This window comes from Lepus europaeus, chromosome 13 (assembly GCF_033115175.1).
Source record: "Lepus europaeus isolate LE1 chromosome 13, mLepTim1.pri, whole genome shotgun sequence".
Lineage (NCBI taxonomy): Eukaryota > Metazoa > Chordata > Mammalia > Lagomorpha > Leporidae > Lepus > Lepus europaeus.
Window position 1 is genome coordinate 95,426,407 of NC_084839.1, and position 22,198 is coordinate 95,448,604.

General features: G+C 45.5%; 1 protein-coding gene across 1 annotated transcript in view; it reads right to left on the minus strand.

Annotated features, from left to right (window-relative positions):
• Window positions 1-2,529: 2,529 nt before the first annotated feature.
• The window catches only part of ST6GAL2 (ST6 beta-galactoside alpha-2,6-sialyltransferase 2), a 28,809-nt gene continuing 9,140 nt past the window's right edge, over window positions 2,530-22,198 (minus strand). The window contains exons 2-5 of the mRNA XM_062208805.1: window positions 21,633-21,730; window positions 20,099-20,200; window positions 18,185-18,359; window positions 2,530-2,801 (exon numbers count right to left, since the gene is read on the minus strand). Of these exons, the coding sequence (XP_062064789.1) occupies window positions 2,530-2,801; window positions 18,185-18,359; window positions 20,099-20,200; window positions 21,633-21,730 (647 nt within the window). The remainder of the gene's footprint in view (window positions 2,802-18,184; window positions 18,360-20,098; window positions 20,201-21,632; window positions 21,731-22,198) is intronic.

The following is a 22,198-nucleotide window of genomic DNA, read 5'->3' on the forward strand; positions in this document are numbered from 1 at the left end:
AGGCCTGACTGACTGGGAGACCAAAGGGAGGAGACATGTGGCGACTGCTGCTTCCGATGCAGGGTACCTGGAACTCTGTGTCAGGTCACACGATTATTCAAAGGTGGGTGAACGCTCCTCATGCGCTCATTTTAATGCACACCCTTGAGGTTGAGATTAATAAGCTCTTGGCCCCGAGCACAAAGCTCTCTGTTAAAAATAGCCCTCAGTGACATGGGACCAGGGCATTGGTATTCCAGGGAATGTGGACAATACCACATCCTTTACACGCTACCTCAGTGCCCTGTGCGGCTGACTAGAGAAACCAGTTAGGGAGAATCCAGACGCAGCTGAATTGTCATCTGTTTCTTGCAACAACAACAGCTACAAAAAGTAAAGTGAAATTCTCTCGAAATGCAAAGCAACATCATTTCTGTTAGTCCTGGGAATGAAATAAGGAACCCAATGGCCTCAGGTTGAGCCATGGCATCTTCTCAATGGCCTAGGATGGTCCCTGGAAGCCGCAGAGCCTGGGAGAAATGTGCTGGGATGCCATCTGTCCATTAGCCACTTCACAAAAGGGCCTGTGATTAATGGAGCCCGTATATGTGGCATGCAAAGATTAAATCAACGTCTGCCAAAATATTGCCACTTCAGACTCATTTGGCCAATTCTAGAAACAGGTATCATGCTAACTCTGGCTGCCTAATATTTTGGAGAGGCTAAATAATTCGAACTTTCAAGTAGAAGAATGCCTGGGCTATATTAACATGCACACCATACACTTTCTGAATATTCAACAGACTATGATTCCCAAGAGTCTGGAAGGCCATAATAAATTCAAAAAATGTAATTAAATTTCCTTTATGCCATTCAGTCCTTTTTTTCTAACCTCAATGAAACTGAGAGTACTCTTTTAAAAGTACATGAATTCACAATAAAATGCTATTTAAATGTTCTTGAAGTATTTTCTGAGGCTTTTGAACTTAAATATTTACATTGATCCCAATAAATTATTCTTTAATCAACTTCTTAAGGTTCAAAGGGGGATTCTTCTGTATAAAAAGGATGTCTCTTGAGAAATCTACTTGGAAGACTACCAAAGCAACCTCAATAGCCGTGGGCATTTAAAATGGCAAAATCCTGGTAAATCCAGAAACATCTAAGGGTTGGCTCGTCTCACAACAGAGCTGCCCCATTGTGTCCTAGAACTTACAGCTCACATGAAAATAAGGCCAAAGCCTTTTAGCAAGATGGGGAGAATCCTGGGTTGACCTTCTCTACCCAGACTTATGCTACACTTCCACACTGGAATGCAAGCCTCTCTGGTCTGGCCATGTTTGCCTCAGAACACAGACCACCTACGTTCCTTGTTGTCAAAAGACAATGCTTCCACACAGTCTTCATACTATGGCTTTGTCATGCTGCTGACAGAAAACATATCTGCGGAAACAAGGATTGGGTTCCTAAATGTTTGTGTCAGGAAGAACTGGTGAAAACGCAGCGCACATCACTGATGACTTCCCAATCACTGATTTAAAAAAAAAAACAAAAACCTGTGAGAAATGTGTACAAAAGGCTTAAGTAGGTACCCTTAGCTGCCCAGGGGGCCCAAAGTCCTTCCTTCTAGTTTGAAAGGAACAAGGGTGTGCGCCCTGCCTTCCCTGGCTGGGCTGTGCCAACTGCCAAGCATGTCAATGGCTATGCAAGAGCTGTGGGGTGCACCTGCAGGTGAGGAGGCACCTGGGAAGGTGGAGCTGTGACAGGTGCAGGCCCCACTGCAGCCCATGATCCTGTGTGTACTTGCCAGTAGGGTTCTTCTCCTCCTGTGTGAGACTATCGCACCCAGTGAGTAATGAGACAATGCAGGGAGACGAAGGGCCTCCTCGGGGGACTTCAGGGGTCAGGCTTGTTCTTGGACCGTTCCAGATGGCCGTCTTACGGTTTCAGAAATTTGTCCTGACACACAGCCAGCAAAGCATCCAGTGGACATTGGGAAGTAGAGATGAGAAATACAATGCTTGAAAACATATATACTTGATGGGATCCTGAGGGGACTTCTTTGCTATTAAACACATGTGAGTGATATTTCGGATGTACATCATAAAGTCTATGATATTTGATGACCAACGCATGTACAAATGACACAATAGATGTGGCAGAGTCTGTACCTCAGGTGGATGTTTCTAGTTAGAAACCACTTCGTGTTATCAAGAGTATGCCTGAAACCTGTAGTTGGAACCAACCCTGGTAACAGGTACTCATGGCATAAGAACATTGTTGGAGGTATTGTACTCATGGTTATACATTTGTTTTCTCTCTAACTATCCTCTTTTTTTCATCTTTCTTAAGTTTTTTAAAAAGTCCATTTCTATATCCAAAGCTGTAATAAATACTCAAAGGCTTAGTAAGAGAAGAAATCTCATGGCCACCACTAAATTACAGTTGAAAGACTCAATACTACATGTCTAAAATCTTTCTTCAAGTATTTTTGTGTGACGAGGACAACAGTAGTACCTTATTGCACATTGATTCCCATGAGTTCCTTTCTTAAGAGTGGGGATCGGCGGGGTTAGGAGCCGGGCACTGCACAGCCTGGAAGCCAGGCAGGACCACCTTGCCCTTGCGATGCAGGTCTCCTTGGGTGCCCATGTTCAGACGCTGCACCAGGAGCTTCTCGTACAGCAGTGGGTGGTAGGCGCCCAGGGTACAGGCGGCATCGTAGTATAGCTCGTGGTAGTGGCAAAGCTCCGTCTGCCGGATGGACGGGATGTATTCATACACGTGCACCTCTCTGCACAGGGACATCATGATGAGGATTCCTGATGGGACAAGAAAATGAGCAACCAGTGAGTGATGCCAGTGACAGGAATCTTGGTTTTTGTTGTTGTTTGTTTATTTTTGGAATGGCAGCAAACAACAGAGAATGACTATGGCCAGAGACAGCAGCTCGGCACTCACTTTCTTGCAATGCCAGCCCTTCTACTAGCTGGTGTGCTGGTTTCATGGGGCATTTGGACATATTCAGGTACAATATTGAACACAGTTACTTGCTTGATTGATTGCTGAGGACCCCATAATGAGAGGTGGGAAAAAAAGTCATTGAACCTAAGGGGACTGACCATACTTCAGGGATAGATTTGCAACTCCCACAATAGATGGTGAATATCACATTCTATACCAATGTCCCATCTGACTTTCAATGCTATGACTGCTATGGTCTAAAGAAACAAATATTATTAAAATTGCATTACAAAATAGTTGGTTGATTATCAATTGATGATGAACAGTTGTTTAAAAAATATAATGGAACTGTTACTACAAAGTAGTGGCTTGAATGAAAACAATAGAGTTAGCAGACACAGAGATTATGATTCATCCTAACAATTCTCACTGGAATGCAAACAAGGGATAGAAGGGAACTGCCTTAACTTGATAGAGAACATTCACAAAAAAACCTGTAGCAAATGCCATACTTAACAGTGGAAAGCTTAAAGCTTTACCGCTAAGAACAGGAAAACAAGGCAAGGATGGTCCTTCTTACCATTCCTTCTCAACACTTTGCTGAAATTCTTGGTAGTACAATAAGAGGAAACAAAGGGTGTGCAGACTGGGAAGGAAGAACAAAACTCTTTGAAGATGAAATAAATCCCAAAGGATAAATAACAACAGCAAATACTGCTAGGAGGTCATTACAGGAGATCCCAGGATTCAAGGGTACACCAAAGTCACCTGCGGGGGCCGGTGCTGTGGCAGATGAAGCCCCACCCGCAGCAATGGCATCCCATATGTGTGCTGCCGGATGCTGGCACTGCAGCACAATAGGGAAGCCTCTGCCTACCACCGGCTTCCCACGTCAGAGTGTCAGTTCCAGGCCTGGCTGCTCTGCTTCTGTGTAGGCTTGTGCTAATGCTGCTGGGGAGACAGGAGAAGACGGCCCACATACTGGAGGAGGCCAGGATGGGCTTCCTGGTGCCTGGCTTTGGCCTGGCCAAGACCTCGCTGTTGTGGCCATCTGAGGAGCAAACCAGTGGACGGAAGATCTAGAACTCAATCCCCTTCCCCATTCTCCCCCTTTCTATTTGTCATTCTGGTTTTTAAGTGAGTCTTTAAATATAATATTCTTATTTATAAATGTACATTTTTGAAACTCATTTTTTTGTATTTTTTACCTGGTTTTATTTTTTTTTTCTTAAGGAATGCAAACTTCATGCTTTTCATAAATACAGCTTTAGGAATATAGTGATTCTTCCCACAGTACCCATCCCTCCACCCACCTTCCCACCCGTCTTCCTCCTCTCTCCTACTCTCATTCTTAGTGCACCTAAAATGTAATCTACAGAAGTGAAATTAACACTTCAAGATGCAGTGATTTGAACAGTCCTTGTCTCCGCTGTTGAGGAACTTTTTTTTTTTTCCATGCAATTTGTTTAACTCTATTTTTTTTTTTTTACAGGCAGAGTTAGACAGTAAGAGAGAGAGAGAGAGAGAGACAGAGAGAAAGGTCTTCCTTCCATTGGTTCACCCCCCAAATGGCCGCCACGGCCAGCGCACAGCGCTGATCCAAAGCCAGGAGCCAGGTGCTTATCCTGGTCTCCCATGGGGATGCAGGTCCCAGCACTTGGGCCATCCTCCACTGCACTCCTGGGCCACAGCAGAGAGCTGGACTGGAAGAGGAGCAACTGGGACAGAACCGGCGCCCCAACCGGGACTAGAACCTGGGGTGCCGGCACCGCAGGCGGAGGATTAGCCTAGTGAGCCACGGCGCCAGCCCTGTTTAACTCTTTACTCGGTATAGAGTTAATTGTATGTGTATAAAGTTAATTGAAAGTAGATGTTACTAGGCCGGCGCCGCGGCTCACTAGGCTAATCCTCCGCTTTGCGGCGCCGGCACACCGGGTTCTAGTCCCAGTCGGGGCACCGATCCTGTCCCGGTTGCCCCTCTTCCAGGCCAGCTCTCTGCTGTGGCCCGGGAGTGCAGTGGAGGATGGCCCAAGTGCTTGGGCCCTGCACCCCATGGGAGACCAGGAGAAGCACCTGGCTCCTGCCATCGGATCAGCGCGGTGCGCCGGCCGCAGCACGCCTACCGTGGCGGCCATTGGAGGGTGAACCAACGGCAAAAGGAAGACCTTTCTCTCTGTCTCTCTCTCTCTCACTGTCCACTCTGCCTGTCAAAAATAAAAAAATAAATAAAAAAATAAAAAAATAAAAAAAGTAGATGTTACTAAAAATATAAATATAAAATTTTTAAAATAAAAATGGTTTCTATTTTAATGTTCCAAATAACTACAATATCTGATCATTGATAAGCAAACCTTATTCTTGATCAACACTAGCAAACTTTCTTTTCCCAGCACCACAGGCACCATCATTAACTTGAAACTTCTTTAAAAAACTAAACTCTTATCCCTTTTCTGAGAGGACTATGACAAATGACATAGCTACAGAGTTGTGTCCTGGAACAGCCAGTATTTGTCTACAGAGGACAGAAACAAAAATTCTCAAACCAGAGCATCCTGGAGAAGGGACACTGAAGAAGGGAACAGAAGGGGCCTAACTCTGCCTGGGGGAGCCGGGAAGCCACCCAGCAGAAGTGAAGCCTGGATCTAAAGGGGCTGCCTGTAGACAAGGGGGCCGAGGAAACAGGAGAGTTGCTGCTTCACAGAGAACAGGGTCTCTTGTTTGGAAGATTTTAGAGCCATGGTGCAGCGCGATGTTTGAGAATAAAACATACCTCTAATGAGACAAGACTGCACAGTTTATTTTTTTAAAGATTTATGTATTTATTTGAAAGTCAGAGTTACACAGAGAGAGGAGAGAGAGAGAGAGAGAGAGAGAGAGAGGTCTTCCATCTGATGGTTCACTCTCCAATTGCCTGCAATGGCCGGAGCTGCACTAAAGCCAGGAGCCAGGAGCTTCTTCTGGGTCTGCCACGTGGGTGCAGGGGCCCAAGGACTTGGGCCATTTTCCACTGCTTTCCCAGGCCATATCAGAGAGCTGGATGGGAAGTGGAGCATCCAGGACTTGAACTGGCACACATATGGGATGCTGGCACTGCAGGCCAGGGCGTTAATCCGCTGTGCCACAGCGCCAGCCCCAAAAGAGACTGCACAGTTTAACATCCCATGAAATCGTTCTCAGGAACAACGCTAGGGCTTCAAGTCACTGATCCGTTCCTCTCCTCCCCAACCCCTACCCAGGCTTACCACCGACCTCCCCTCTTCCACAGCTGCAGGTTCATCCTCCAGCCACTGTGACATCAGAGGAGCCAACTGAGAAGGAGGGGGTGGACGTCCATAAGGCATCAGGGAAGGAATGGGAGACACAGTTGACGCATGGCTCTGCCTCCTTCTGCTTAAATCAATCCAGGACTCCCATGTGGGTGATAGGGACCCAACTACTTGAACCATCACCACTGCCCCCCAAGGTGCCCATCAGCAGGAGGCTGGAATTGGGGGTAGAGCTGAGACTTGAACCCAGGCACTTTGATACGAGATGCAGGTGTTCCAAGCTGCTTCTTTACCTGTGTGTCAAATGCCTGCCCCTGCCCAGGGAAATTTAATCCTCCTTTTATTCCCAGTTCCTCTAAACCTGAACAAAGAAAACTCTCCAGTGTTTTCTGGAGGTGATGATTTCCTAGGGCCCTGGGCTGTAGAGCTGAGCACGGCTTAAGGGCTTTTAGCCCTGGGGCTGTGGAACAGACCGCTGCATATTGGCCAGCACTGGCCACTCCCCCTGCTGGGTGTGCAATACACTAAGCTGTGTCCAAGGAGCCACCACCTTGGACGCCTCTGAGGAGGTGCACCTCACAGCATGCACATCATTTAGGACAGTGTCTTTCTAACACATGGCAGTGAGTGGCTTCAACGGTATCTTTTGTACAAAAGTATCTTATATACAAGGTTCTTCAAAAGTTCATGGAAATGGAATTAAAGGGTAAGTTGAATTTGGTGCAAAAAATTTTCTCAACCATGCATTTTTTTCATGATATACACGTATTATGAAAAACACTTTATGAAAAATGATCACCAATTTGAGTGCTGTGGCTGTGGCTAAAATGTTTCTCAATATTTTTTATTTCTCTGTTAATCTACTTGTGGACTAATAACAAATGTTCTTGGACCAATGCTGGTCTGTTGGCCACTTTGAGGACCAAGCTAGTGTAATAGTGAGATCTGCCAAACATGCAATACAGAGCTGCTCAACTTCTGATGGAGTTACATCCGGGTAACAGTGAGTTGAACATATCTGCAGTTGGCAATGCGATGCACCTACCTCACCAACCACACATCCTAGCACATCACCCTCTAGAGCATGGATGGTTTCCCCTCAAAACTGGGAGCTTCGTGTGCTGCTGCCCAGCCCTGTGAGAGAGAATCTGACTTCATAGCCCTAACCTGGGTAAGATCCAAATTCAACATGCCAAGGATGGTTTCTACTGAAGTGATGACACTTTTGTACCATCAGGATATCAAAAAATTCTAAGGTGAACCATCAAAAGTTGAGCACCAACTGTACAGATTTTATTCAAAGTAAACAAGTATAATTCTAAGATTTCCTTGGGTAATTACTTCACATTGTAAAATAACTTACAGGTGAGGCAGTGTTTCATCTATTGGTTAAGAAAAGGGGCCAGTGCTGTGGCGCAGTAGGCTAAGCCTCCACCTGAGGCACTGGCATCCTATATGGGTGTTGATTTGTATCCTGACTGCTCTTCTTCTGATCCAGCTCTATGCCAATGGCCTGGGAAAGCAGTGGAAGATGGCCCAGGTGCTTTGGTCCCTGCACCCATGTGGGAGACCTGGAAGAAGCTCCTGGCTCCCAACTTCAGATCAGCTCAGCTCCAGCCATTGCAGCCATTTGGAGAGTTAACCAGTGGATGGGAGAGCTTTCTCTCTGTCTCCCACTCTCTGTAACACTACCTCTCAAATAAATAAATTAAAAAATGACATTTAAAAAACCACAGTGGTCTATGTACTACTTATTGAATTATTTATTAAAAAAGAAAAAAGAATTTGGTTAAGAAGTCCACACCCCTTATTGGAGTGCCTGGACTCAAGTCCTGGCTCCCGCTCCACACTCCAGCTTCCTGCTAACGCAACCCCTAGGAGGCAGCAGTGATGGTTCCTGTCACTCATATGGGAGATTTGATTGAGTTCTCAGCTCCCAGCTTCAGCTTTAGCTCAGCCCCAGATGTCAAGGACACTTGAAAGGGGAAGTGGTGAAAAAGGAGATGGGAGCTCTCTTTCTTTCTCTCACTTTTTAGAATATAATTAACAGAACACCATAAATAGAGCAACTTTTCATTTAGTTCATGTTACTCTTAACAATAAACAAAGTGTGGGTGCTGGGCCAGAGCTGTGCCATAGCATATTAAGCTGTCATCTACAGTGCCAGCATCCCCATGGGCACTGGTTCAAGTCCCGGCTGCTCCACTTCCAATTCAGCTCCCTGCTAATGTGCCTGGGAAAACAGCAGAGGATGGCCCAATTGCTTGGCATCCATGTGGGAGACCCGGATGAAACTGCTGGATCCTGGTTTCAGCCTGGCCCACCACTGGCCAATGCCACCATTTAGGGAGTGAACCAACAGATAGAGCTCTCTCTCTCTTCCTCTCTCTGTCTCTCCCTCTCTGTAATTCTGACTTTCAAATAAATAAAATTGAAAAAAAATTAAAAAGAGAAATGAGGGTATTTGATCAAGTTATCTTCATAAGTCCTCTGTATTTTTGCCTATCTGATAGAGATTTAGCAACAATGGCTTCCCATCTCCTTTTGTATTCTAATATGAACACAGGTCGTTGGGAACCTTGGCCAAGAGCATCCTAAGATTTAAGCAATAACAGATTGTCCCTAGTGCTTTAGTGGCAGACAGGTGCAGTACAGATATTGGAGGTGATACAGAAGTACCTTCTAAGGGGAAGGAAGAAAAGAATTTGCAATTCATTTGGCATATATGAAAGGTGGAAAAGATTGATGGTGCCCAGGAAGGGGAATGTTCTTTAATAATCCTTTTACAGTTAGCACACTCAATTTATTTGGCATATGCATTCTTTACCTTTTAATTTTCTTAAAGCTATTATTATACATAAATTTGAGATTAGACTCAAACTTTGTCATAGAGTACTGAAAATCAACATTAAATGTGGTTAAATCCACACATCAGTTTTCCTAAGAGTGGTTAATAGTACTTAGCAACGCCCAGAAACCCGAGGAATCAATTTCTTTACACAGTTATGTGTTGCTTAATGACAGGAACACATGCTGATAAATGTGTTTGCGGCAGCATCAGAGCGCACTTACACAAACTAAGATGGCTACAGCGCCACTGGGCGATATGACCTATGGGACCACTGCTGCATATGTGCCCCATGATGGATGAAAACACTGTTACACTTCACAGCGCGTGACTGTACTTTGCCATAAAAAACCAGCTAGGCAGATATCAATGTCTGGAGGACTACGATAGCTCTTGAACAGTTTAGAGTGAGTGTAGGGAGGAAGGCTGGTGGGGAGTAGATGCTGCAGGGTTGGGGCAGGGCTGGGGCAGGGCTGGACAGAACACGGCCACCCCAAGTGCTACTGCAGGCCTCTTCACTGAATGTCCACATGGATCAAACTGGGCTTGGTGCAAGTTGGTGCAGATTCAAAGAACGTCCTTAAGAGAAAACAAGCTAATGGACCTGCCTTTACATTCAAAGACAGCTGCCAGTCCCATGACCATCCTTAGGATGACTTGAAGCAAATGTCTTAATGCCATACAGAAAACACCACTTGGGCTCTGTCACCAGCATACCAGCATCTTTTCTGAAGTGCTGTGAAGCTGACCCAAGCATCGATCGCACAAGACTCTCCAAAGGCCCTGGATTTACCACGGAGGCCTGGTGCTGGAGTCCCCCATATTCCCCAGGCTGACGATTCTCTAGGAGGACCTATAGGATCCAGCAGAGCTGTCCCCATGGTTCTGATGTATTATGGTGAAGAATGAAAGGTAAAGCCAGCCAAAGGAAAAGGTGCATGGGGGGAAGTTGAGGAGAACCCAGGTAGGTGCAAGCTTCTACAGCCTTCTCCCTGGGAAGTCCTACAGGGTAACACTAATTTCCTCAGTGATGAGGTGTGACGACTGCTATGCACTGACTCTGCCCTCCCCCTCGAGTTCATATGTGGAAAATGTAGCCCACGTGAGATGGTGCTGGGAAGAGGAGACTTTGGGAGGTGATGAGGTCAGCATCGTGGCGCCTCCACGGATGGGACTAGTGCAGTTCTAAGATGTGATCTCTCTCTAGGATGCTGCACGAGGACCTATCAAGGAGGCAGCCAACTCCACAGCAGGAAGAGAGCTTTCAATGGACCTCCTGGCCTCCAGAATTGCAGGAGATAGATCTGTGTTGCTCAAGCCACGTAGACGGAGGCCTTTCTGGCGTAGCAGCCCCCAAATGACTATGACAACACATTGCAAATGTGGTCAACCAAGTTCGTAAGAGACTCAGAACCCAGGGCTTTTCCTGGGAGCTGCTGGGGTTGGCAGCCTCTGCCAGGCAAGTGCCAGCATCATAGATTGCCTGAAAGAAAGCGAGCGTTCAAAGCACAATGCTCGCATAAACAGCACAGGCAGAGTGACCGTCTCGGGGGAGCCTTCCCCAAGCCCCCAGGCACAAGTGGGGTGCCAGCCTTGCAAATGGGCCCTCTTCTGGACAAGTGGTCAAGCTTGCAGTGAGAAGTCCTTTCTACACAGACACCACGGACGCACATACTTAAAGTTTCACATTCCTTTAGTCACTGACATGGGTTACGCCAAAAGTGTTACTGATTTTTTTATTTTTCATTTCCTCTCATGTCCGCTCAGGATGACTTAAAATGCAAGAAGAATTTAAATCATCAAATATTTTGCAATTCAGTGAAGAACAACTTTGAAAAAATCACGTAAGGAACTAATAGGTTAAGTAATACTGTTTAAGACTAAAAAAAATCATCTGCTTTCACCAGCAATAAAAGTTTTACTGCTTTCAGTGCGGAGCACTGTGACCAGCAGATCATTATTTCTAGGCTTTTTAGTGTGTTTTTCCATGCAAGTCAAATGGGCATGTGACCAGCTATCGAAAATCTTTAAGCAGAATTCAAGTAATTCCATGGACAGTTTTTACAAATTAGTCTGTTCAAGGGATTTGTTTGCAGTAAAAAACGTGTTAGTATTTTCCAGGCAATTATGACTTAAGAAAAAGTCATTTGCCACATTATATGTTTTTAAATGTTGTGTAATGTGACATGATTATCAAACTAATTAAAAAGTATTTCTACTGGTTTTAATAAAATGTCACGTTACGTGAGTCAGTCTAATAAGCAGATGGATTTATTTATTCACTTCAAAATCTGGACAAAGAGAAACTTTAAGGCATGCCCAGAGAATCACAAATTCTGAATGAATGAGGTTTCTATATAATTTCTACATTACTTGTTTAGATATAATTGATATGCTATCAGAATTTAATGTGGCTGAGTCATTTAGCATTTAGCTTAATTGTGATTACATCCAAATGATCTTGCCTCTCACCTGGCAGAACATTGAAAATCACTAAGAAAAACAGGATCTTGATGAAAATATCCTTCATCAAATAGCAAAATGAGCGGCAGATATAAAACAGAACACAGGGGGCCGGCACTGTGGCTTAGTAGGCTAAAGCCTCTGCCTGTGGTGCCGGCATCCCATATGGGTGCAGGTTCATATCCTGGCTGCTCCTCTTCTAATCCAGCTTTCTGATAATGACCTGGGAAAGCAGTGGAAGACGGCCAAAGTGCTTGGGCCCCACACCAGGTCTACCCTGTGGGAGGGTACTGGCAGATTCGATGACTAGTGAGGGCTGGTTTCCTGGTTCCTTGATGGATACCTGTGTCTTCATGTGGTGTAAGGGGCAAATGGACTCCCTGGAATCTCTTATAAGAACACTAACATCCATGCAGGAGGGCTCTGAGTCCACAACCTACCTAATCATCTCTCAGAAGCTCCCACCCCCTCATACTATCACCTTGGGCTTAGGATTTCAACACACAAACACGAGGGGGACAGACATTTAGCCCATGGCCCTGAACCATCTTCCCAAGTGTTACTGTGACAATGGCTCCTCCTTATTTTTATAAAGTAGAAAAGAGTTTCTTTGTGTTTGGGGTGGGGGGGACAGAGAGAGGGATATAAAGAGAGCATGGCTTCTTGAAATCAATGACAGTTGACTTCCAACCCCCACTCATTAATCAGTAGAGCCACTAAGTTAGCATAGAGACACACAAAAATCCACTTCTAAGAAGGACCACTGGAGCCAGCTGTTGTGTACGTCATTTCCAATAAGTTCTGAGCACAGAAAATGAGTTCATTAGTAAGGGCAGTAAATTTTATAGCTGTGTCTTCAAAATAAACTAAGAGAATAATGATATTTGTAGTTAAGAATTAATAATGCTGGAATATAGGTTTTACTGGTATAAAACCCAAGAGACAAAGATGGAAGTAAGTTATATTTTAGTAATATGTTCTATTGTTTTAACTAAACACAAGTATAAGTCATCATTTTCCTTGTGTTTAAACATGGCGCTAAACAAGGAATTTGCAGTTATTAAAGAATCCTATGTGTTCCCATTGAGCCCGATGCACCTTGCCTTGCTGGCAGAGCTGTAAATACAGGGCTTGAGGACAAGACTGCAAACGTTCTCTAAGGTTCTAAAAATGTACAAAAAAGAAATGGTTCTCAAAGTCTGTCCCCAGGGCCAAGAGCATTGGTATCACTTGAGAACTTGTCAAAAATGCAAATTTTCACCACCTCCACCTACTCAGAAACTCCAGGAATGGAGCCAGTCATCTGGTTTAAAACACTGACCTAGAACCCCCACCCTCCCAAACTGGCTCCCAGTGTTCCCAGCCCTGCTCACCAAGCTCTGGAGTAACTCCCTCCCACATCAATGGGGCCAAAGTGGAGAAATGAGTTAAATGGATGTGGCCATTTGCAACATAATTAAAATAGCACATGGCTTTCCCCTTGCTTCTCTGAGATCCCTTGCTCCCGGGAAGCCAGCTACCACACTGTGAGGAAGCCCAAGCAGCCCTAGAGAGAGGTCCATGGGGTGAGGAACAGCCTCGGTCCCTCACCTGCCAACAGCCACATTAATGAGCCATCTTGGAAGCTGGTCATCCAGTGTGGGCAAGACAGCTTGACTGAGCCCTTACGAGGAAACGCAAGTCAGAATCCTGCCGATCTGCTCCCCGAGTGCCTGCCCGCAGGAACTGTGCGACCTCATCACTGCTTCTTGTTCTTTTCAACATCCAAGTTTTGCTTTCAGCAACCGAATCTGAAACTTGCTAAACCTTGAGAACTGCTGGCTAGAACTTTACCAAAAAACAGGTCTCTGTTAGTATACAATGGGAACTACTTCCAGAACAGACACCAAAACACAGGGATTCTCAAGTCCCTTATATAACATGCCATAGCATTGGCATAGAACCTATGTATATCCTCCCATTTACTTTAAATCATCTCCAGATAACTTATAATGCCTAATACAATACACATGCTATGAAAGAATTGTTATACTGTGCTGTTCAGGGAATAATAACAAGAAAAAGTCTGGAATATTCAGGGCAGATGTGATTTTTTTCTGAATATTTTCATCCCATTGTTGGTGGCTGGCTCTAATTATTATTTGCATCTACCATGTCTAGGCTGACAGCAGGAACTGCCAGCCCTCAATGCATCGTTCTCTTTTCCTTCACTGCACGTACAGCAGTGTCTATATTTCATCTAGGGACACACACGTGTGTAATGCATACCCCTCCCAAACCAAACTGTAAGCTGCAGGTGTGCAGGACCCTTGTCTGGTTTCCTCCCTACCACGTCCCTGGAGCCTTGTGCCCGGTCCACAGGGGTCCTCAACTAATAACCATGTGATGGACAACTCTTCCCTCCCTTGCTCACCACCTTCCTCCTAGGTGATGAATTCAGCCCCAGTAACAAGGACTCTGAGTTGCAACAACAGCATCTACATTTAGGGGCCCCAGGAGTGTCTGCCTGGGAACCTCACTCCCATTGGATGTCCATACTCTGGAAACAAAGAAAATGTCTTCTGTGCTCCAAACACTCAAGTGTTAGGGGGCCTCTCTTTCAAAGTCCCTAGAAGGGAAATGCACGTAGTGGGTTTGGAAACTAAGCAATGACCTAGGAGGTGACTGCACACATAAAGGAGCCCGTCAGGAAAGAAGGGGACTCTGTGCAGATTCATCCTGTGCAGATGAACACGGTCAGGGGTTGGGGCACTGCAGGCGGCTCTCTTCTGATCAGGGCCACCCTGCAGACCCAGAAATGCCTTACTCTCTCCTCCCAGCTGGCCTGTGGCTCCTTAGGGCCAGGAGCTGATGTCAGAGGTTAGGGTGTTTGCAAAGGGAGGGCTGTGGAGACAAGTCAAAGCTTCCAGCACGACCTCAGAACATGAAAGGGCATTGGAAGAACACTTTCCGATAACAGAAAAAAAAACATTGATTTTTAAAAACTCTTACAGTCGACAGAGATGCAGATGACATCACTTCCTGTTACTTAGGAAAGTCAGATAAATTATAATTCAGATGCCAGCTCTCAGCATACTTCTGATCCAGATGAAAGAGGGGTGAAGAAGACTACATGGGGGTGGTGGATTCAGAGGGCACTGCTGTGTGCTTGGCAGAGCTCACCTGGGCTGTGTCTATGCCCATCTTCTGGGGAGGAGAAAGGATAGCAAGTGAATTTTTTTTTAAGATTTATTTATTTGGAGGGTGGGGGGAGGAGGAGACAGAGAGATATCTTCTAACTGCTGGTCCACTCCCTAAATGACCTGCAGAGGCCGTAGCTGGCCCAGACTAAGCCAGGAGCCTGAAATTCCATCCAAATGCAGAGCAGGGACCCAAGGAAGACTTGGGCCATCTCCTACTGCTCTCTTGGGTACATTAGTGAAGGAGTCACAGCAGGGAGGGTAAAAAGGTAGAGAACAAAGGGGACTGTCTGGTAATGAGGAACATTTTCCTCAATTTCATTGATTAGCATTGATTAGCAGGAGCAGGCTCCGGCGCAAAGGCCGTGGAGAAGGCCAGGTGGCTGGAGCTGTCTGTGGTTTCAGGAGTACAGGAAAGACAAACAGCTCCCCGCCAAGAGGCCCCAAGATAGAAGTTTCTCTTTGTCCCATAAAAAGTCACAACCAAATGGGAGCTTAAGAAGCCAGGATGCGCTCCCCACTCAAGGAACACTTTTCTTAAAGGACCTTGCACCATCTTTCCAGTGGGTATACAACCCCCCATCACTTCCCTTCAGTGGCTTTTTCCTTCTGCGGGAGCCCCTCCCAGCTGCTTTCCTGGGAGTCTGCCCTCTGCTCTTTTCATCTCTCTGCTCTTTCTTTTTTTCTTTTCCTTAAAACACTTTGCTGAAAACCTTCTTGATGTGTTCATCCGCCTCATACTTCGTGGCAGACAGAGCAAGTTTCCAGAATTAGCAGGGAGCTGGATTGGAAGTGGAGGGGTCGGGACTCGAACTGGTGTCCACACGGGATGCCAGTGTCGCAGGCCACAGCTTAGCCTGCTGTGCCACAAGGCTGGCCCCAAGGGCAGGCAGTGAAGTAAGGGGTGACACCAGGCCACTTCTATCCCCACCCACAGAGCACATCCTTCCCCATGGGAACCTAACAATTCCCTAGCAGCTTCTTTCTCCTTTGCACCCTTGGCATGGTTTGCAAACTTGATAGAGCTATCCTGCACCGCTTTCTGTTTCAGTGGGAAGGGCCTGGCTCCCCACTGTCGCCCCCCCCCCCCCCCCGGAGGAGCCTGAGGCTCTGGAAAACTTGAAATGAGGCTTGTGGGACTAAGACATGAGTTTTCCTCTTATTCAACTGTAATTAATTGAAACTTTAGGAGGCACATGTGGGTAATAGCTGCCGTGTTGGGCAGGACCGTGCTGGAAAATGATGACTGCAGCTCGGCCAGTGACTTCATCCTCAGAGAGGCTTCAGTCTCGTTTCCATTTCCCAGCTGAGGATGCCAGGGGTCCAAGGGTGAAGCAACTGGCAAGCACGGAGTGGAATGCACGCTCAAGATCTCTGCTCCCCAGGCTGCACTTGCAATAACATCCAACTTCAATTCTTCTTGTGCACACCACAGAAGCCTGGAAACGCAAGTAGGAGCTCCGAAAACTCTCAATTCTCAGCAAATAGCTATGAAAGCAGGCTGCTCACGGGTAGCATGGCCTCTTTCAACACAAACACACAGGAAAGTACTTCCCTTGGTTCTGACTTTGGAACCTGAGTTTTTACAGCTTCCTATCAGCAGTAACTGTATCTGACAGCCCCCCAATGTGCTTTGAAATTGTCCTCTAATCAGATATTACCCCCATGAAATCATGAGACGGCCACAGTATGGAAAAGACTCTATGAAACTTCTGCCTCCTCCTGTTAGGCTGTCCAAGCGTTATTCTATCCTGTCTACCCTCAGCTGACAAACCAGATTATACGTTCTTTCCTAAAGCAACGGGATGCTAAGGAACTACACAAGAGATGAAGAATTTAGGATTTCCGAAGTGACTTGGAAACAAAGAGTGTCAAAGGCAGGATTTTTAAAGGACAGCGAAGGCGGCGCATAAGGAAAATAGTAGGCAATCATTTTGTCAAATTTTCCTTGAATCCTTTGTGAAGCATTTCACCCCTTCCAAAATCTAAGAGCCTGAGCTTGGGACACTCGTGTGCCTTGTTCCTGGAACCACACCAGTGCTGTCTCCAAGATCCTCTTCTCTGTTAGTGAGCACCCCCTGCACGGCCCAAGGAAGGTGCAAGGTCATGGATTTATTGGACAGTGCAGATTTTAACAGCCCCCACCACCGCCGTGTGGTTTTATCACCATCTTTCGTACTGCTAAGAGGATTTAAGACAATCCTTCATCTTGCCCTACTCGAGTAAAATCAAAGAAGGAGGTGTGATAAACTGAAATGCAGATAAAGAAATGGGGTAAAACCACAAACTTTGAGGATCAAAGTCTGACCGAAATCAACATAAACCATGGGTGACTATTTTGTTATCTAAAATCCTGTTTTGGGATAGAGCTGGTGCAGTCTCTGGCTTAGCCAGCTGAAGGAGACATTGCAACCAGTCTCATGGAAGCCCTTAGGTATCAGCAATCATGCAACAGGACCCGTGGTGGCGCCCTCAGCAGGCAGCACATGGAGCGGCTGGTGGATTAAGGCTGACAGCAAATTCCTTGACAAGCCGCCCATTAGGGAGTGGGATCTGTGTTTCCTCCCCAGAATATGGTGAGCCCTGTGAATGCTGTCGCCCATGACACTGCAGGTGAGCCTCTAGCTGGGGCCTAAAGAAGCCGGCAGTTGGTATCTCCTGTCTTTTGGAACATTCTCCCTAGGATCCCTTGAGCTGCCAATTAATAAGCCGAGTTACGGTGAGCCCACCATGCAAGAAAGACCATGTACTGGCACAAGAGTAGTGGTCCCAGCTGAGCCTGCCATTCATCATCCCTGCCAAAGATCTGGACATGCAAGTGCGGCCACCCCACAGGGCAGCTGAGCATCCCCAAGTGAACCCCATCAATGCCATGTGGATCAGAGGGGTGTCCCAGCCACGGAGGGCCTGATCCACAAAATCCCGAGAGGAAGTAGAAACAGTCCCTGCTTCACATCTTCGTATTTCAGAGTAGTTAGTTAGACAGGAAAATAAATGGAACACAACACTTTTTTTCTTTCCATAATCTACAACCCCTCCAAATCCACTTGTTAACTGCTTCTACTCTGTCACCTGCGTATTTACTAGATATGAGGCATCATCCTGCCCACCTATCCAGTCACTGCAGCTTTTAACATACACCTACCAGGGCCAGCGCTGTGGTGTAGCGGGTGGAGCCACCGCCTGCAGTGCTGTTATCCCATATGGGCGCCGGTTCAAGTCCTGGCTGCTCCACTTTTGATCCAGCTCTCTGCTATGGCCTGGGAAAGCAGTGGAGGATGGCCCTAGTGCTTGGGTCCCTGCACCCACATGGGAGACCTGGAAGAAGCTCCTGGCTCCTGACTTCAGATCAGCTCAGCTCTGGCTGTTGCGGCCATCTGGGGAGTAAATCAGCAGATGGAAGACCTCTCTCTCTGTCTCTACCTCTCTCTGTAACTTTGTCTTTCAAATCAATAAAAATAAATCTTAAAAAAAAATACACCTACCAATGAAGCCGGAAGATGGGGGGTTAGGCTGAATCTTCTCCTTTGTGTTCTCCTGGATGATGTCCCAAAGTTGCCATATAAACTTAGGATGCAGAATGTAAAACGGCTGATTGGGGTTTCTCTGGCGATGCTGAATATACGGAGTGAACAGGTTGTAATCTGGCTTCTTGTACCACTAAGGTGGGGAAAACAAAAACAAAAACACACAATCAAGTTCAGAGGACCACAGTGTTGAAAGGAGGCAGGGCATGGGGCTGGAGGGAGGGGCCTGTGACTCCATAGCCACTTCCCTCCAGGGTGAAAGGCCCAGCACAAAGAGAAAGGAGGGTTCTAGCTCTCGTTGGCACTAACGCTTTATTTTTTAGTAAAATGAGAGAAGAGACTGGATGAGGGGCCAGACGGATAGTAAATGCCTTAGCTTTTGTGAGCCCTGCAGTCTTGGTTACTACTACTCCATTCTGCCACAGAAGCAGCCATAGATCACACAAGTGAATGGTGTGCTGTGTTCTAACAAAACTTTATTTATGAATGGTGGCCAGGTTTGGGTCATGGCTATAAGGCTGCTGACCCCTGAGCTCAATCAATGTATTTCAAAAATAAGTTTTCCATCTTCAGTGGCAGAACACACATCATTGCTGCCTGGTTCTGGAATTGGGACTGGCAAGATTGATGAGGATGGACTGACATGGGGTGATGGATATGCTTTAATTCTTGATTGTGATGGTGGGTGCTTGAGTGTATTAATTTGTTAACACTCATCAAAATGTACACATACATTTATTGTAGGTAAATTATTGTATGAAAAAAATCAGGAGCCGGCGCTGTGGCATAGTGAGTAAAGCCACTGCCTGTAGTTCTGGCATCCCATATGGGTGCCACTTCAAGTCCTGGCTTCTCCACTTCCGATCAAGCTCTCCACTATGGCCTGGGAAAGAAGTAGAAGATGGCCCAAGTACTTGGGATCCTGCACTTTGTGCGAAGACCAGGAGGAAGCTCCAGGCTCCTAGCTTCGAAGCAGCCAATTGGAGAGTGAACCAGCGGATGGTAGACCTTTATTCCTTCCTTCCTTCCTTCCTTCCTTCCTTCCTTCCTCTCTCTCTCCTTTTCTTTCTGTGTAACTCTGACTTTCAAATAAATAAATAAATCTTAAAAAAATAAAAGAAAGAAAAAAATCAATGGAGTGGACTTTTGAAAACTTCAGAACTGTGCCAGGTATTACCATGACCTGAGATTTGGAGATGGTGGGTGGGGGATGGTACAATTCATAGAGCTTTGAAAGCCCAGACCATGTTCCCAGTCCTCACTGCAAAACAAGTTCACTGGCCTTTCATCCCAGATTTCACCAAAAGCAGCTGGATATGCCATGGTTTGTCACAATGTCCCAGAGGTAGCCTGTTTGTGTTTTGATGGCTAGTGCTGAATGTGTTTCAGCTCTCTTGTATTTAACTGGCTCAGAAGCAGAAGCCAAAGAGAAACACACTCAAAAAAAGCCTGGAGCAAGTTCCATTTGCAGAACAATAAGCTGTGAATGCACAAAGTTTAAATTTTCTTGCCAATCACTTTTAATTTATTTCAAAAGGTCTTGCAACTCTTGGAGAGATGATGTGACCCTATCACAACGGAACAGTTCTGAGTATAATCAACCCAATTCAACGTAACTAGGAATTTCTAAACATCTAGATCTTCTACATGTTTTCCCAAAGCTCCAGAACAAAGGTACTGTGGAGTTAGATTGATAACACTCACCAAGTATGCTGTTGTAACTGGGTATCGTGACAGGGTATGCACACACATGTAATTAGTTAGGATCCAGGATCACGTTCACTCTGTGTGTTACAGCAGAATCCTAGATCCCCTCAACGGGCAAAGGCAGTGTCTGACCACTGGGGCGGGGGCACCCGGGGAGCCACTCACCAGGTTAAGGTTTGCAGAATAAGGAGCAGGGTCCCAGGCCACCAAAATGACATCTTTATACAATGCACTGTCGACAAAGTGATGGTTGGGATTGGTCAGAATCTGCAAATACATAAAGAAAAAAAAAAAACAATTTCAGAGCTAGTGCTTGGCTTTTCAAAATTGCATTTTAAAAAGAGGTGAACATTTTTAAAGAACGGAAGCATACCACCACCACCACCATCACCAGTGTCTCATACTGTTTTCCTTTAGGGAAGGGAAAGGCTGCCCTCACTTTGCTGATGCCCTTAAAGAGTGTTTGGGGAGATGAAGTTTTCAAAAAAACAAAAACAAAAACACATCGGGTCTTACATTGTCTATCTAGTGGTATGGAATCCAGCTCCTGAAAACTATAACCCCTGAACTAACTCAGGACCCCAAGCTCTTCACAAGTGCTCTGCCGTGTGATCTGGAGGGAGAGCAGTGTGGGTGTGGATGAAAGAAATTCTTCTGCTGAGATACCAACCACAGGCTTCCTCTGTGGCCATGTCTGGTTCTGGCAGAATTCTTCAACCTCCCTTGTCAATCATCTTTTTTAGCTATCAACTTGGGGGGGGTGGGGGATGCACGGCTCTCCCTCATCTTAGTATGCAATTGCTCACCACAATTATGATGTACATTCCCCTTTACATTGTAACGGCTCTGAAGTCAGGATGGACCGCGTAGGGGACATGTATTTTAATTTGGTGGGGTTTATCTCCACCTCTCAGAGAAGTTCTTATTAAAGGAACGGCAGATCTTACAGTCAATGACATCCATGAATTACGGAAATATGGTAATTGTTTCTTTCCTCGCTTCGGGCTGCCTGGCGCAGTGAGCTGTGCAGAAAGTTAATCGTTTGTTCTGCAAGAAACTCGTCATAAATCACTTATCGCCTCATTTTTTCTACATATTTTTAAAACCCTAGAAATTGTTGTGGTTTGTTCTAAGAATAATTTTGCCATAAATTTAGAAGACATGTTGCATTAAGAACACAAGGAAAGGGGGTCTTTTCCTTTTCAATCAAATCATTTTTAGTTTGTGAATTTTCAAATACCAGACTGACATTGCAAAGATAGCCTGCAAGCCCTCAGAGGCCGTTCCTTGGTATTTGTCCTCTTGAATTCCTGCCTTTTTTATTGCCATGGTTTCTCCTATGTCCAACTGCCCTTCTCAGTTCCCAAAATGCAACACACAAGTATATGCTCATAAACATGTCCATATTTACGTTTGTATCTACATCCAGAAACTATCTATTGAGGGAGGGGAGGAGAGGGAGAAAAAGAATATATATTTTTATGTATCTACTCTGATTTTTCCTTTTCATCTTATTTACTCATTTCCTACTGTTTTTATTACACTAAATCCCCATTTTCTGCACTTTTCCCTCACTAATTTGACCCACAGAAATAAGCAGACACAGTGAACATGGATAACCAGATAATTTCTGCTCACTCACCCAGTTAAACTGTTTACATGCAAAACGTACACTTGTAAAACACCCCGTCCATTTTACCTGGGAATTAATGATGCGCATGGTGGTTTTATTTCCAACATCTTTCTCATACCCACGTGTGGGAGCAGAGTTAAATCTCAGAACTGCATCGTGAGAATCTAAGGGCACACAAATGACAAGCTTACTTTTCTTCTCTGTAAAATCACATAATCTAGGAAAAAGTGGTAAAGCAAAGTTTTCAATATCTGAGGCTAATCACATACAAATAAAGTCAAAACACTCATACACATAGTATTCAGATAATTTACTATTAATTAAGAATAGGATCTGCTAAAAGTATAGTGACTGCGTGTGTGTGTGTATGCCTATATCATCACCTTATATGTTTATGTGGATTTTTTTAAAAAGTGCATGAAAATTCAGTACTATGAAAAACAGTGCATGGATTTCAAGATTTTTTGCACCAGAGTTGGGTATAGTGGCACAGTGGGGGTTAAGCTGCCACCTGCAAGACAGGCATCTCCTATGAGGGCCAGTTTGGGTCCTGGCTGCTCTACTTTCAATCCAGCTTCCTGCTCTTGTACCTGGGAAAGCAATGGAAGATGGCCAAAGTGCTTGGGCCCCTA